Below are 17,655 nucleotides of genomic sequence, written 5' to 3' on the forward strand. Positions count from 1 at the left end.
TTGTCCTCAGTGACTAAAATCCAGGTGTTCCATTTTGGTATTATCCAGACTTCGTTATGATTATCCCATTCTTATTAAGTACCACAGTGTAATCTAGACAAGCTGGTAAGTGCCTACATTGAAATGTAAATAATGCTGCTGAGTTTTTTTTTCCATTACTCACAACTCTACTTGTGCAAAGTTATGACTTACGCACAGGTTACTGTACCCATTTACCTGCCGTTCCTCAACTTCTGTCCATAATTTAGTTCTTACTATGTGTAGGTATTTCAGACCTTCAGGGGGAACTTTGTAGAAAACTTGTGATACTTGTGAAAATTGAACATAAGATTACTAGCTGTGCACCACAGAAGTGGAACCTGTTCTTTCCATTCATAATGAACTAATCATCTTACAGATTTTATACAAGAATCCATCTCAGTTTCCTGTATGGTTACCTAGTATTTATCAGTTATGTCAAATTACCCTTAATTTGCACAACTTAAAGCTAACAATATTCCCATACTTGAATTGTCAATTTGGCATTTGGAGAATGCAGCCTAAATCTGGTTTCCTCTCTTCCCTACCCATTTCTCTTCTTTATTCTCTTCCTATTTTTATCTTTGTATACCCTTTTTGTTATAGATCCTCGTGGATCAACAACTAAACAGCCAAACTCACCATGTGATATCCAGTTGTTACATGCTGATCCCTCGTGGTCACTACTGGTTGTTGGCACACAAAGCAGAAAGAGACAAGATGCAAATTGCTCAGCGACTTTCTTCTGTCTGCATATTGACAACAAAAACATGATTATTGAAGTTATGTACATAACTTGGAATTCTATCATTATACTATATAAACTTAGTATACAGTATTCTCTGTACAAGTAATGAAGATATATGGTATGTTGTTGACATTTGACATTATGTAATGCATTCATATAGCTGTTAACTTGCAAACTTTTATCTCTGAAACTGCATTGCACAATACTGTTAAACAATTAAATGAGATACCGTAAATAAAGATGATTAACAAAACTGTATTGTAGAAAATTACCCTTTAAATGACTTTCTTAAGTTCAAAACTGAGAATTTAATGTTCAGTTTAAACCTGTGATATTGTGCTATGAGTCCATACTTTTGTCACAAGAGCACTCAGCATTCAAAAGGAAGCTGTTCAGGTCTGCATTGTTCTTATCAGGCTTAATGTGCTATATACGATTTTAAATTAAAGGAATACAGTCTGAGTGAAGATATAAATCTATTCTTATCCCTAAATATTATGTTCTAGCTAACCTGTATGACTGGGAAGATCCAGAGGATGAAGGCCCTCTTTTACCTACTATACTTAAAGAAAATTTGAGTCAGATGTTGGACACATTGATGTTGACAATTGATACAAGGGCACTTATGGATACTGAGAGAAGGTAAGACGTATGATGAATTGAGTATTTCTGGCTGCAGGGTAGCATGTCAATACACAGAAACATCAACAAAACTGTGTTTTTTATTGTAGTCACATGGAAGTTTCATGTGCATTTATTGGTCTTAAACCATATGAATATCTGATGTTTTGATATTTAAGTTGTAATAACTATAGTGTGACTTACTGCGAGGAGCAAGAGAAGAAAATGTTGTGCTTACTGGAACTTGAAGAAGGGCGATGAACATGCTAAATTACTAGATACAGTTGTGCACTGGTCACATGACCTGAAGCAACAGTCACTATCCCACCTAGAGTCTGGTTGCATAATGATGGCTTGACTTTTTACTTCTGCAGTATGAAAGCAATATGCACATTTTTTCTTGTTTGGAGAGGTTCCCTGATGGTCTACAGGACTGACTACTTAATTTGCCAATAGCAGTCATTGTTTGGCTTTAAGCTGCACCCATTCATGAGTGGACATTATTGTTGGTTCTCTGCATTGAATAGCAGCTATAAAAATCATTTGGCTATTCTCTCCTATCTTTCTCAGTACATGGAGAATACCTCTTTAATTATTTTTGGGTGATAATGAAGAGCACTGGATTGAAATAGTGTCTATATGTGATGGTTGAATTGCTACTGCAGATGTGTAGTTGTATACATGTGCAGTGCAGGCATACCATTTTAAATCATGATCGTAAAGACACTGTAACATTGGAGAACTTTCCATTATCACTAGCGTTGCTACCTAGAAGAAGAATACTCAGTGTCCTGTTTATAACTGCCAAGCACTGAATATTTCTGTGAATCTGACATAAAGGTCACTGTCCTGTTTAGAACTGCCAAGCACTGAACATTTCTGTGAATCTGACGTAAAGGTCACTGTCCTGTTTAGAACTGCCAAGCACTGAACATTTCTGTGAATCTGACATAAAGGACAATGTCCTGTTTATAACTTCCAAGCACTGAATATTTCTGTGAATCTGACGTAAAGGTCACTGTCCTGTTTAGAACTGTCAAGCACTGAACATTTCTGTGAATCTGACATAAAGGACAATGTCCTGTTTATAACTTCCAAGCACTGAACATTTCTATGAATCTGATTTAAAGGTCAGTGTCCTGTTTATAACTGGCAAGCACTGAACATTTCTGTCAATCTCATGTAAAGTTCAGTGTCCTGTTTATAACTGCCAAGTACTGAACATTTCTGTGAATCTCATGTAAAGGTCAGTGGCCTGTTTATAACTGCCAAGCACTGAATGATTTTGTGAATGTGACGTAAAGGTCAGTGTCCTGTTTATAACTGGCAAACACTGAACATTTCTGTGAATCTGACATAAAGGGTGTCCTGTTTGTAACTGCCAAGCACTGAACATTTCTGTGAATCTGATGTAAAGGTCATTCTCCTGTTTATAACTGCCAAGCACTGAACATTTCTGTGAATCTGACGTAAAGGGCAGTGTCCTGTTTATAACTGCCAAGCACTAAACATTTCTTTGAATTTGACGTAAAGGTCAGTGTTCTGTTTATAACTGCCAAGCACTGAACATTTCTGTGAATCTGATGTAAAGGTCAGTGTTCTGTTTATAACTGCCAAGCACTGAACATTTCTGTGAATCTGACGTAAAGAAAAAAAAAATGGAGAAAGTCCAGAAAGCAAAACTAGTAACCTGTTGAACTGGACCGATCAGGAAGGACACTTTCTACAATTCACTCGTTTATAGGCAAGTAAAAACTTGAGGTAGTAAGATAGTTAACGCTCACAGTACATTAAATGCGTTTTCGTCTGAGTACCTCCCAGACTTCATCAGATAACATAAGAAGTAAATACACGTCAATAAATAGCATCCCTCCTTACAAACAATTAAAACCTTAATTGAAATTTAAAAAACTATGCACCATAAATCAACTGTTGATGATGCTGGATGCACTCATATTTTGAAAAAACATATAAAAACCACATACAAATACAAGTGCATAAATAATGTTAACAATTTCTTAGTGTTGGTAAAGTTGTTATAAGGAATAAAATAATAATAAAAAATTCCCATAAAACAGATTAGAGCTTGGCAGACCTTAACTTTAATAAGGGAAGTAAAGAGATGTGGTCATTGAGTCCCGAGTACTTGTTTGCTTCCAGGACTACCTGCCAGTAAGTTTCCCTAAACTCTAATCTGGTTTCCCAGGGACCTCCTCTCACATCCCTAGATAGCACGTCAATAACAAAGAATTTAAAATTGCCCCCCCCCCCCCCCCCACTGTAAGGTACATCTGAATAATGCATTCTTAGAATTATGGTTTCTGACATCATTTAAATGTTCATAAATTCTGCTCTTTAATTGCGCCTCAGTTTTCCCCACGGAAAATCCATCACAGTGATCACACAAAACCAAATATACTAGACCAGATGAATTACAATTAGTATATGTCCTACTATTCAATGTTTTATGTCTTGCTCTAATAAAAACACTATCACCGTGTATGATGTGGGGGCACTGGTGGCAGGCTCCACTTCTAAAAGTGGCAACTTTTTTATGGGAAAAAACTTGTCTGTAGTTAGCTTGTTCCAACAAATGTTTAATGTTATGACCTTTCCTAAAAACTACCCTCAAGGGTCGGTCCTTAAAAATGCCTAAATCTGTAAATTCAACAAACTTATTCCATTCTTTCTCAAGTATATTTTTGATACAATAGGCGTCACCGCTGAAGTTTGTAACAAAGGCCCTGTAAAACTGTGGGTCATATACCCCCCCCATTGCTTTATTAAACAAAGTAAAAGATTCTTGACCTAAAATCGGGGGGGGGGTATTTCTCCTCCCTCCCAGTACAAACTTCCTCCCTTATTTTCAAGATCAGGGTTCTAGGTTAACCTCTTTCTACACATATTTTCTCCAAGAGGCTACATTCCATATGGAAGTCCTCCAATGAGGTCATATAGCTGGCATGGACCAATTGGCCTTTGATAATGACTCTTTTTTGAAAAGGTGGGTGTACACTGGAATACCAGATGTATGAAATGGAGAAAGTATCCTTCCTGTAGATCTTAGATTTGAAGCCCCCGTGGGTCTTGTATATAGAGACGTCCAAATAGTTCTTACAGTCAAAGGTGACCTTATGTGTAAATTTCAAAAGTGGTGGTTTGCGACAAGTATTCCATAAACTCTTCCAGTTTGTCAAAACTGTCTCCCCAGAACAAAAAAATGTCATCCAGGTATCTCTTGTGCATCTTCCGACAAGTGGAAAATGGACTGTGTAGGACAAATCTGTGCTCCCACATAGCCAAAATGATGTTGGCATATGTGGGAGCACAGCTGGCACCCATAGCAACCTCCCGTTCCTGCCAAAAAAATTCTCCTTCAAAGAATAAGAAATTATTCTTAAGGATCAATTCGGCCAGCTCAAGAAAAACAAAAATGTCATTGTCGGAGTCCCCACCTTGCATCCTGAGAGCCTCTTCCAACCATGATAACCCAATATCATGTGGAATAATGGAAAACAAATCCATGATATCAATGGTAACAAAAATAAGGCCATCTGAAAACTATTCAGATTTGACCTTACAAACAAAATCCCAGGAATCCTCCAAAATATGCCCCCCCTTCCATAATAATTTCAATTTCTAATCCAAATATTTGGCCAAAGGGGCAATTTTAGAGCCCTCAGATGCCACAATCAGTCTTAGGGGCAGATCCTGGACACATTTATGTACTTTGGGTATTCCAAAGATAGATGATACCCTGGGTCTGTTGTTTTCCAAATATGTATAGGTTTGAAAGTCAGTGACACCTTGGTCAAATAAATCCTTCGGGGCAAAATCAATCTTTTGGCATGAAATATTGATTTCATTAATAGATACAGAACTGTATTTAGTTTCATCATGCAAGATGGACAACATTTTGCCTTCATAAAGTATACTGTCCATCACAATGCCCCCACTCTTATCTGGTTCCATCACCCTTACGTTGGAATTAAAGCATAAATCCTGTAGAAATTTATTTTCCTCAAGTGTCAAATTATATTAAATTTTATGGTGATGGTAAACCTTTCTAATTTCTTTTTCCAAAACCTGTTCTAGGTTTTTAGGTTGGGGATGTAAGGGGGATTGTAAGTGCTGGGTTTCCTAGGGACCGTAATTTGTGTTTGTGCACTTGTTCCTAGTAAATTCTCCAGATTCAATTTACGTATGAACATCTTAATGTCCAATATAACAAGGGAGAGATTACTTTTTTGCATAGGGATAAACTTGAACCCCTTCATAAATAAATTAAAAAAGTCCATAGTCACACTCAGATTACTATAATTGAAAATATGAAACCTTAAATAACTAAAAACATTCTGTTCGCTTCTAATAACCAGGGCATGGGTAGTCTCAGTATTTATCTCGTGTATCAGCAATAACCTCCTGTATTCTGATACCCCGGTTCCCTGTAAAAATGGTAGCCCTTGTTGGTATTCTGATTTTTTAACCTTTCAGATCTGCGTGAAGGAACAAACTCATTTCCTAAAGCAAGGTTCTCTGTTGCATAATTATGATAAGCTGTTTCCTGACTATTATACAGCCCCTGGTTGCTATGTTCATTTGGAGGTTTGTCCACCACTGTATTCCCACCACCATTACTGTATGTTGAGCTAGAATATGATTTCAGTGGAGGATAATGCCTATCTTTCCTATATTCTTTTAAATCTCTGTCCATTTTCCTGTACATCATTTTTAAAATTTCTTCACATTTTTCATTAATACAACGCCTCACATCATAATATCTGGCCTTCTCATTCTCAATCCCAAACAATAAATCACTTGTAATAGCATTGTTTAATTTATCATTATATTCTTGTAAATTATCCATTTCGCATTCATTGTTCTTAATAATGGCCTTCAATATTTCCAGGCCACAATTATTAAAAATTGCTCTATGTTCCTGATGAAACTCGGAACCAATAGAAACATTGTTGGGATATTTAAAAACACGCAAGTCCTTGGGGACTATCCCAGCTTTAATACATTCTCTAAGATACATATTGTCCAAAGAAAAAGTTTTGTACCTCAATAAAACATCATATAGTTTATTCAAACCATTAGAGTAGTCATCTATAAGAGGTTTGTCCAAAACACTAGTATCAGGTTTGTGAAAAGCTGGTTTATTTTGCAGCCAGGTCCTCAGATCTTTGTGCAGTGAACCTTGCATCTGGTTGAATTGGCTGTTGCCTTCTTCCAACACTGGAGATAAACCCCCTTGCAAATGGAACACCCTAGGTGTAGAATCAAAAGAGTCCCCTTTGTTACTGACCATGCCCGTCTGTTGTGGCACATCTCCTTTCTGTAGGCCTTGGCTGGAACCATGTAATCATTGAAAAAGACTGGAACTGGCCATTCCTTCCTGGTTACATGGAACAGAGACGTCAGAGAGCAACGCTGTAAATCCTTGCCCAATAGGAGTGAGTAGGTCAACTAGTTGCATCAGTTGGCCCGCTATTTTGCAAAATGCCCTAACATCAGATCCCCTGGTACATCTCATAAGGGTCTCGGTGGAATTATGCCCTTTTGTTTCCTCCATAACAAGTACCAAAACAGAAAAAAAAAATGGAGAAAGTTCAGAAAGCAAAAACTAGGAACGTGTTGAACTGGACTGATCAGGAAGGACACAAAGTCTACAATTCACTCATTTATAGGCAAGTAAAAACTTGAGGTAGTAAGATAGTTAACACTCTGACGTAAAGGCCAGTGTCCTGTTTATAACTGGCAAGCACTGAACATTTCTGTGAATCTGAGGTATAGGTCAGTGTCCTGTTTATAACTGCCAAGCACTGAACATTTCTGTGAATCTGAGGTAAAGGTCAGTGTCCTGTTTATAACTGCTAAGCACTGAACATTTGTGTGAATCTGAGGTAAAGGTCAGTGTCCTGTTTATAACTGCTAAGTAGTGAACATTTCTGTGAATCTGATATAAAGGTCAGAATCCTGTTTATAACTGCCAAGCACAGAACATTTCTGTGAATCTGACATAAAGGTCAGTGTCCTGTTTATAACTGCCAAGCACCGAACATTTCTGTGACTCTGACGAAAAGGTCAGTGACGTTTATAACTGCTAAGCATTGAACATTTCTGTGAATCTAATGTAAAGGTATTGCCTGCTGCAGAAACATATTGTTAAGTGAAGAAACCAGTGTGAAGTGGAATACACTTGCAGAGAGATAAAGCTAGTTAGATGTGCCTTGTTTTCCAGAATATAAAGAAAACAGGGAATCTGATACCTTTTTGCTGTTATATGTGCTATCACTCTGTACAGGTCTATGTCATGAAGCTCTGGAAGTTTTTTTCTTATGTAGCTACACTGAAAATGGTTTATTGATCTTACTGACATATATCCCATATATGCTTGCAGCAATTTTAATGTATTCCTTGGTATTCTTGGAAAGCTTTTGGATTCCTGGATTTGTGAAACCTGGAAAGATCTAAGTTTACTGTCAGTTAAATATCCAAAATCCACAGCAGATATATTTCTTAATATAAGATAACATATAGAAAAAAGAACAATAATGGAAAACACTGGACTGAGCATAACTGAAATTCATATTTATAGACACAAGTTATGCTCAATCCATTGTTCTCCATTATTGCCATTTCCTGGTGGTCTAGAGGACTTACTATGTATTTTACCAATAGCAGCCACTGACGGGCTTGAAACTGTATCTGTTCACAAGCAAAATTGAAAGAAATAGGCATCTTGCATTAACACAAATTCTTTGCATGATTACAGTACTTACAGGGGTGTGGGTACAATGGGTCATTTCATTGTAAATGCTATTTGTTATTGTTTTGATTAGGAGATATTTACATTTGTGTTACATTCTAGCTGGGGGTATGCTACATCATTTACTGATAAAGGTAGTAATAAATTGAAAGATAGCACTGTTTGCTCCTACTGATACACTATTAATCTGCGGTACATTAAAGAATTTTGACTGATAATAGTTTTGTGGAAAAGTTCAGAGACTAACGATAATTATCAGGTTTTACAGATCTTGTGTGAATTATAGGTTTTACATATCTTTGGTATATATCGATTGCAAACATGGATAATTAAAATAGTTGTGCACTGGACAATGTAATAAATTACAAATTTTTAAGGATATGTGAAAGATGTAGGGTGTATATGAGGCACACAGATAGTTTATCATATTGTTTTAACTGTAGGAGGTTAGACAACTTAAAAGACATTATCACTTGTGAGACATTACATAATTTATCAGACTATAAATGTGGAATTAATAAGTCTTTAATTACCATTAAGGAATTTGTTTTCAACTAGACAGAAGAAATAAGAAGTTCTGATGATAGAGATGTGACTAAAAGGGCAGTAAAGAGAGCAACAGATAGTGTAGTAAATGCGGGTATAATGATACATAAGAGTGAAAAAGATAAAATGGATTTTTATCCATCCCCTAGAAATCATACTGAAGATAGTAATATTTGTTATTCTTCTGTTCCTGATACTAAAGTAACTAACTGTAAAATTTTGACTATATCTATCACCAAAAAGAGAAAGAAAACGAGAAAACATTTAGTCAAGAATAAGAGGAATAATTTGGGTATTAGACATATTTTGAAACATGGAAAGAAGAGAGAAAAGTGATTTGTGGCAAAAATGGGTTAGAACTTAATAATGAAGGTACAAAAAGGAGTAACAAATAATGCATTTTGAGAAAGGTTACATAATACTGCAGCTGAAGGACCAGATGAAGATTATTGCAAAGAAGGTCCCTATTCAAACAAAGAAGCTGCCAGGCCGAAAACATGAAAAAAAAGTGCAAATGGTGGTACAGCCCTTAAAAATGAACCTACCACTAATCTCTAAGGTATATATGTTCTACGGCTTCATAACCTATGGATTTAGATGTGGATTTAAATATGTAATAAAGGAGGGAACATTTCTAAAAGTGAAGAAAAGAAAGAAAGAAAGACTATGAAATCTTGGTTTTAGGTGAGCCCGTGCTTAAGAATTCAGTCAAAGGGTTGAGTAAATTATACAAGCTGAGAGTCAGTTTCTTTACTACCAGGTTTGAAATTGGGGAATTTGTCATATTACTTTCCTAGGTTACTCAAATGTAGCATTAATTATAATCTGATTTTAATTCATGTTGGAACAAATGATTTGATGAATGCAACAAATGATTTCATGAATGCAGCACTGAATCACATAAAAATTAATTAAGATTTTATAATTGCTGGACTAAGTGTCTATAAATGTAATACTGACTGAAATAAATCCCTCTCCAAGATGGAATGATTATTAATTTACCAAGGGGCATTTGTTTAATTCTTGGCTGAGGCAGTTGTGTACAGAATTTCATGTTAATCTAGTGAAGACATGGGAGAATATTGTCCTATAATATGACCTATTTATATTTTCAAGTCATTTATACCATTTGAGTCCTTATGGTATGACTTATGGTAGTGAAATTTCAGAACTGATAAGCCTTTTAGGACAATGGATCACAAAGGAATTCCCCATTGTAGCTTTAACTCTGTTAAAGTATTTTTATCAATGTCCAAAGTGTTGGCAATAAATATAATGAGCTAAATTTGATTAAACTCCAAATGTTATCATTTGTTTCTGATTATAGAAGATTGGAATACAATTGGGTTATGTTTTCCAGGTTATAAAAATATGAATGTTTGAATAAAAGTCTTAAAGGTGGTGGGATACTGATTTTGGTTCAAGACTCAGTACCATTCAGATTAATAAAGCAAGCCAATTCATTGGCAATCTCTATGACTGATTTGTATAATGTAGGTCTTGAAGTAGTTACGTTGTGGCTTGTTATAGAACACTGAATATGGATAATTGACACCCATAAAGGATTTTTAGAATATCTGGATAATGTCTGGATAAAAATTTATGTAATGGTAACATTCTTTTTTGGTGTGATTTTAATTATCCAGATATGAACTGGGAATCTTATACCTGAGTGAATTTATTTTCTCAACAGTTTTTAGATGGGGTTTATTTTTATGATTTAAAATAGATGGTGAAGCATACCAGGTATGATAGAATTTTTGATTTGTTGCCAGAGGGGAAACTGACACATATTTGGGAAAACTGGATCATACTTCTATTATCTTAATTTTACAAAGATGTAATCTCCCCCACAAATTAGGAAAATATATAATTGAGAAAGAACTGATTATAAAACCATAATGGAAAAACTAACTGTGGTAAACTGGGTGGAATTATATGATGACGAAAATTTGTATTGCTGTTACTCCCTATTAGAAAATATGTTAAAGGAATGTGTGGAACAAACGTCTACAATGAATGATGTTAGATGTAAAAAGAAAATTACAATGTTATATAAGGAAAAATAAATTATTCAGTATATTTATAAACCTCACCCAAGTAGACTAATTAAAAATAAGCTTAACAGAATACCTAAAGATGAAAATTATAGATGAAAGAAGGAATTGTGAAATGTTGTTAGCAACAGATACTATGAATAAAAAGACCTTTTATAGATATGTTAATTCTTTCAGGAAAGTTAAGAATACTGTTAGAGCTGTTAATGTGAATGGTAATATTATCTTAGATTCTATTAGCAAATCTGATGAATTTAATAAATATTTTTCACACATATGCTTTAAGAATTTGAGTCTATCAGAAACCTTGGAAAGTTTGGTTCATATCGATATAATAGATTTTTTTGTCCTGTTATTACATACGATATAATAATTATCATTTAAGAACTTGTCTAATATGACTTCTGTGGGTCCAGAAAATATTCTTTTGGTAATAATTCTTAAGCTGATAGAGAAGATATGTTGATTGTTGTTAGGTATGTTTAATTCACTACTGAGGAAATTTATTTTCTTAACTCTTCAAAAATGTCTAATATTATACCAAAATATAAAAAGGGAAATTGTGATGAAGTGAGTAATTACAGACTTGTACATCTTATTTCTATTACTGCAACATTTTTGAGAGATGTCTTTTGGAGATGTATAACAAAAAACTGCATGACATTATCCAGCATGGTTTCATAAATGAAAAATCTATTTAAAGAAATTTGATTGAATTTGATGATTTTATGACTATATCTACTGATTTAGGTTTGGGAGTACTTATTGTGCATTTGGATTTGACTAAGGCTTTTTATGTATTGCCATTTTCTAAGGTTTGTAATACATTAGTTAAGAATGGTTGTGATCCTTATTTGATTAATGGATTGTTCATTGGATGGATGGTAGAAAACAGCTGGTAGTTATTGATGATTGTAAATCGGAGTATTTATCAGTACTCTCTGGTGTACCTTAGGGTTCAGTCTTGGGACCATTGTTATTTCATTTTGTTTTCTTAACTGTTCCTAATAATAAAATCTGTTAGAACAATAAGCATGTTAATGATTGCAAACTTGGTTTTATCTTATCTGACATTATTGTAACATAAATATATTTTAGTAGAGGTATCTAACAAAGCCAAAACTTATGGGATAGAGTTTAATACTAGCAAATGTAATATGATGTGCTTTGGAAAAAAATGGCATGTTCACCAATGTACATACAGGGTGCAGAATTGCTTGAGGTGAATGTATATAATAAGTTAGTTTCAATTTCTTCTAACTTTTCATTTTCTAAACATGTAGAGGAAGTGATCTTTAAAACTAACAAAAACTATCAATTAGCAAGGTATATTAATAAGGCATGTAATATTAAGAGACAATTTGCATGTGGTTAATTTATATAAAACATTTGTGTGACCTAGTCTGAAGTTTAACAGTACCTTTATCATTTGTAATATTAATCAGCTGATTAGGCTTGAAACTCTCCAAAAAAGGGTTTACTAGAAGAATTGAATTCTTGTGCACTCTTTGTTATAGAGATAGATGTAAAAATGTTAAGTCTGTTTTATCATTTATTATCTGCGTTTCATTGGTAAGATGATATTGGCTTACAGAGCATTTAATGATAATGCTTTACAATATGAGAAGTTCATATATTACCCAGAAACTTCTAGTGTTATGGGATAAATTACAGATGTTTATATGTAAATCCCCACATTGAATCTTTTAAAATACAATTTAAATAAATGGATGGGGAACAGGTATATGATCCACTTGTTAAGGAGCCTGTGTTCCTCAACAGCCTTTCAGCCAGAATATTGGATTGTGAACACATGAAAATAAAATGATTAATAATTAAAGTACATAGTTTGAACTTACTGAAATACATGAACAGCTTCCTAAGGAAATCTGCAGTTAGCAATACTCTGAAACTTATGGTGAAACCCTAACAGTCCATAACACACTGGTTGGAAATCACTGTTATAAAAGCTGATAGGTGGGAGAGCCACAATGCCAGGCAATAATTAAGCATTTGTATGGTTCATTAAAGATCATCTTTTGAAAGCTTATTTGTCTGAGACTGAAAAACTGGGCAAACCTCAGAAACCATTACAACTTATGTTGAGGTTTAGCAGCCCTTGGGCTAGTAATTATAGAAAGGGGGATGAGGCTACAGAGAGGTGGTAAGGGTACATGATTGATGCCATAGAAGGTTTTGCCCCATGTAAAAGATCTTAGGGTGTTTTGGTCTTTTGGTCCTGAATGCATGGAATATGAAGGCTCAGTTTTTGATGAACTTACTGTTTAACACTGTGCATTATAATAACACCACACTTGGGTGACCTAAACTACTTACATGACATTGGTGGGAAGAGGAGGGGGAACACATGTGCTACCTGCACACCAGTACATGCCTGATTCTAACAAAGAGTATAATACTACTGGAAAGCTCAAATCTTTTGTACCTAATAAAGTTTCGGGAGTCAAGCTTTGTGTTGCCGAATTTCTTATTTATATTTAGTTTGTTTTTGCACATATGCTTTTTTTTCTATTATTATAGATTTCATAGATATTCTTATGACCATTTATGCCTCACCAGTATCCCCCCCCTTAGGTTGCACCTCCTTTCTCCAGAAGATCCATGCCAATCATTCCCATAGCAAATAAGTGGATGCCAATCCAGCCATATAGGCTGTATTTAAAAAATAAAAACAGTAAATTACACTGCTTAACATACAAAGGAAGTTTATTCCAGAGGTTTTGGGAGGCATTGGGTTACAAACATGTCCCACCACCATGTTTTATTTATCTGTTCATGAAGAGTTAGGTCCTTGGATCTAGTTTTGATAGAGCCGTAGGACTTGGGGAAATACAGACCATCCAAGACAACCAGTTACATTACTTTTAATGAAAGAAAATTAGCAAATCAAAATGTGGTGAATATTTCTTTGATGCTGCCTAGTGTCACAATGATTCCATTACATGACAGAGATTACAGACAGTGTCTAAATGTTTTTGAACTTGTCAGTGATTGTTGGACCCAAGCTTGATTATTTATTATGAGCTACCAGGCCATGCAGAATTAGCCCTTTGATCTACCAGGCTATCAGCCTAGACATAAACAGCAGTACAGCTAGTGGACAATTACATAGGAGTGGGAGGGGCCTACTTTCCACTGAGAACAGTAAGAAGGAACAAGGTGCTGTAAGTTGGATAGTACTGGTTTAATCGTGCAACCCAGGCATATATTTTGACTCTTTATGAACCCATTTATTTGCATATTTGTGCACATCTCCCTCCTGTTATTAAAATCATTGACTTGTAATCCCAGATATGTCACTGAGACATTGCATGTGTCATGAGTTGAGGTAGTGTTTATGTTCTTGAGCATGGCAGCTTGCATACCTTTGTACATTCAACTTCAGAACATGAGGAAATACAGTCCAGGACTGCCCCTCATTCTACAAGTGGCCATTGTAGCAGGCCTTAATGCTGACAGCCTGTCCCTGAGAGCAGAGATTGTGAACAATACAATACTGACTGTTTCATCAGATATCTCTGCAGCACTCAGGCCTCTAGTCACACCACATTTCTGGACAGTGGATCAAGTTCATATTACTGTAAGATTACTGCAGCAAACCGTTCGGTATTGACAAATGCTTGTTTACTTATTTATTTGTTAACTAGTAGTGGTCAGACCACAAGGGATCCATTTCAGCAACATTCAGGAAAAGAAAAATTAAGCAGATGAAAAACTATGTTACACTTTTGCACAGTTTATAACAGAGATGTACGCTAGTCAAATTAGTACTGCATTAATAAAAATGATGTTGAAATAAATTATAATCCTGTAATTATAACTTCTGAAAAAACATGCCTTCGATAATTTTTATTTAATTAACCTGACTTCTTGGCATTGATGGACAATGCCCAGACTATGACACAGACAACCATGATTAATTAGTAATTTGGGAGTTAGGGAAGCTGTGTGGGTGATACTGGGAGTTAGGGGGTAACACCGACTTTCCCATCCTCGAGGAAGAAGCTTTCATAGTACACATCAATGCCAACATCTAAACTAACCTGTGAGAGCTGAGGTGACAACAATGATGCACTGCACTGTGCTGCAGAGAGCCAGGGACCTTGGTAGACGTGAAACCACCACTGCATCCTCTACAGTAGATATTGCAGAAGTCACTGCTGTGTTTCAGGGATTTAGGCGCATAAAATAAAAACATTCTCACTTCACAGCATGAAGTGGCCCACATTTGTCATCGAGTTCTTATTACTGAGGGGAATGATGAGCCTTTGGCCTTTTTCCTGAAAGGAAATAACTGACATGAAATTAATGAGTTTAATGAATCCTCACTGCAGATGTATTCATCCCATATCTCAACGGGGAATGGATGCTTCTGGATCTCATCCTGAAAGTAACAGATGTCTCTCTAGGGTAGGCAAGAATGTAAATTGATGGTCAAATGGTCAGTGGTCAAGATGGTCAAGAACCAGACTAATTTCACCTGTTCCTGACTTTCAACATCCATAGATCACAAGGGTACTGTGCAGTTTCACTTAGTGCATAGTACTGTGAACCAAGTGTTTAGGCCACCTTTATTGTTATGATTTCTAGTTTATGACCCTGTTTGTCTATGGAAACTTCTTTCTGAATTTGTGTTCAAGCAATTCTATATTTGTTGTATAATATCTTGTTTAATTGTTTCTCAGTATTCTAACCAGTGTATGCTGCATCAATTGTAAAACTCATATTTTTTACTACTTTTATATGTTCTATGCTCTTTGTACAAAAAAGCTATGTTTATATAATTTTTGCATTATTTTTATTATTTTTATAATTTTTTTACTATGTATTTGGAGATGTTCTCCCTGGGCCTCTGCTGAAAATGGTTACCTTGTGTCCAGTCAGACTAACCTAGTAAACAAATGGAAAATAAATAAATAAACAAATAAAAATAAATAAATGAGGTGTGTGTGTGTGTGTGTGTGTGTGTGTGTGTGTGTGTGTGTGTGTGTGTGTGTGTGTGTGTGTGTGTGTGTGTGTGGACAATCAGTCAGGACTTGTAGTGGGGTTACAGTCCTGCAAGGTTACTACATTTGGATCTTTTAAACATTCCCCCAGATTCTCAAAAGCTTGCACAACATGCATTATTAGTTTAAGATGATATTTTGCCAATATGGCTGCCAAGCGATCCATGTACGTGCACATCTGACATGCGCGAGCACTGTAGCACTAGAGATGGACGTCCTCAGCCCCCGTATGCAAATCACCCCATTTGCAGGTGAAAACCATGCAAATGAGGTAAATCTGCCATCTAGGAAGCAGGAATCAGGGCGTGCAGGACTAGTGTAATATGCAGAAATGTACTTGGCTAGTAACCGAGTACGGTACTGTAAAATCCAAAATGGGGACATGACAGCCCCAAATAAAGGCTGCATAACATTGAGGAAGCATTATGCCAATGGCCACGTAGAAGGCCTCAGGCATTGCAAACAATGCAAAACATACAAAATACAACTTTTATTATATGTCCGCCGATCACAGCCGTTGAAGCCTAGGGCAGCGGCGCACAAATGGAATCTGTGGGGAAATAAGAAAATAAACCTAAAAAACGAAGGCTAAATAAAATCAGTATTCCACCATGCAAGTCAATGGCAGGCAAAAGACAGCCTGGCCAGTGAATAGTGGTTGCTAAGGGGGGAGGCATAGTATGATACATGTAACCATGCATTAGCAGGCAATCTTATGCAAATGAGGGGAAGGACAGTGAATCCCAGTTTTCCCCCAGAATGTGAGGCAGGTCCCAACAGTTTAAGAGTATGAATAGCTAAGTGCAAGACTAGGAGGTAGGTGACATCATGGGTGGGTGTGTCAGGCATACTGTATGCGGATTGGAGCCCAGTGGCTTGGGTATGCTCCCAGCTTAGCATAGCCAACCTAGGGGGTGTGTCTAAACCTGCCCAGCTCTCTTTACAAAGTGTAAGCGGGAGTGCGTGCCACGCACCAGGATGTACAGGAAGAGAAAAGAAGTTAAACCAGGAAACAGCAGCAGTATGCACAACCGAGTACTCTGTTTGCACGGCGTGGTCCCGGGCCCAAACAGAAGGGCAATGGGAAGGTAAATCAGCAGTAGGAAGGTAATCAAGAAGAACTAGCATATCTGGCAGGTGAAATGTATCAGAAGCAGCCAATTACACAGGCAGCAGCCCAGCCAAGAACACTACTATAAACTAAGCAAACACCTTCCCCACTGGTTTTTCCCACACTCTACACCACTGGTGTATACAAGTGGGGAATTATTAACAAACAAACCTACAAAATGAGAAGGGCTGCTGCAGGCAACATAGAACAACATGTGCAAGAGGCTGAGGGTGGTGAGGATGTGCATGCTGTGAAACAACCCACATTGAAGAGGCGGAGAAGAGTATACAGACCCATGGTAACCTACCAGGGGCTCCATGAGCTGGAGATACTGGAGCGCTATAGGGTGGACAGAGATCTCCTACAGCAAGTAGTAGAGCTGTGCCGGCCACACCTGACACACCAAACTGAAATAGGGGAACTCATCCCAGTGGATACCAAGGTATGTGCAGGCCTAGGTATACTAGCCACAGGTACCTCCCAAAGCACAACTGGGGATAACATGGGGATCTCACAGGCATCAGCATCCAGAGTATTCCACTAGTTCTTGGATGCCAGTGAGCACATATATTTCCTCAACATCCATGAGGTGTTGACCAGCAATATGCGTCTCTTCCACCAAATAGCAGAATACCCTGGGGTAGTGGGTGCTATAGACTGCATGCACATACACATGAAAGCACCACCCAGTGAGCAGGGTAGGGCCTACATCAACTGCAGGGTCATCTCCTCCATTAACTGCCAGGTCGTATGTG

General features: G+C 36.6%; 1 protein-coding gene across 1 annotated transcript in view; it reads left to right on the top strand.

The window, feature by feature from the left end:
- LOC122814238 (dynein axonemal heavy chain 5-like) overlaps window positions 1-17,655 on the top strand; it is a 3,525,594-nt gene that overhangs the window by 448,595 nt on the left and 3,059,344 nt on the right. The window contains exon 16 of the mRNA XM_044086840.1: window positions 1,273-1,408. Within this exon, the coding sequence (XP_043942775.1) occupies window positions 1,273-1,408 (136 nt within the window). The remainder of the gene's footprint in view (window positions 1-1,272; window positions 1,409-17,655) is intronic.

Source organism: Protopterus annectens, chromosome 1.part1 (genome assembly GCF_019279795.1).
Source record: "Protopterus annectens isolate FY-2018-M chromosome 1.part1, PAN1.0, whole genome shotgun sequence".
In the NCBI taxonomy this organism is placed as follows: domain Eukaryota; kingdom Metazoa; phylum Chordata; order Ceratodontiformes; family Protopteridae; genus Protopterus; species Protopterus annectens.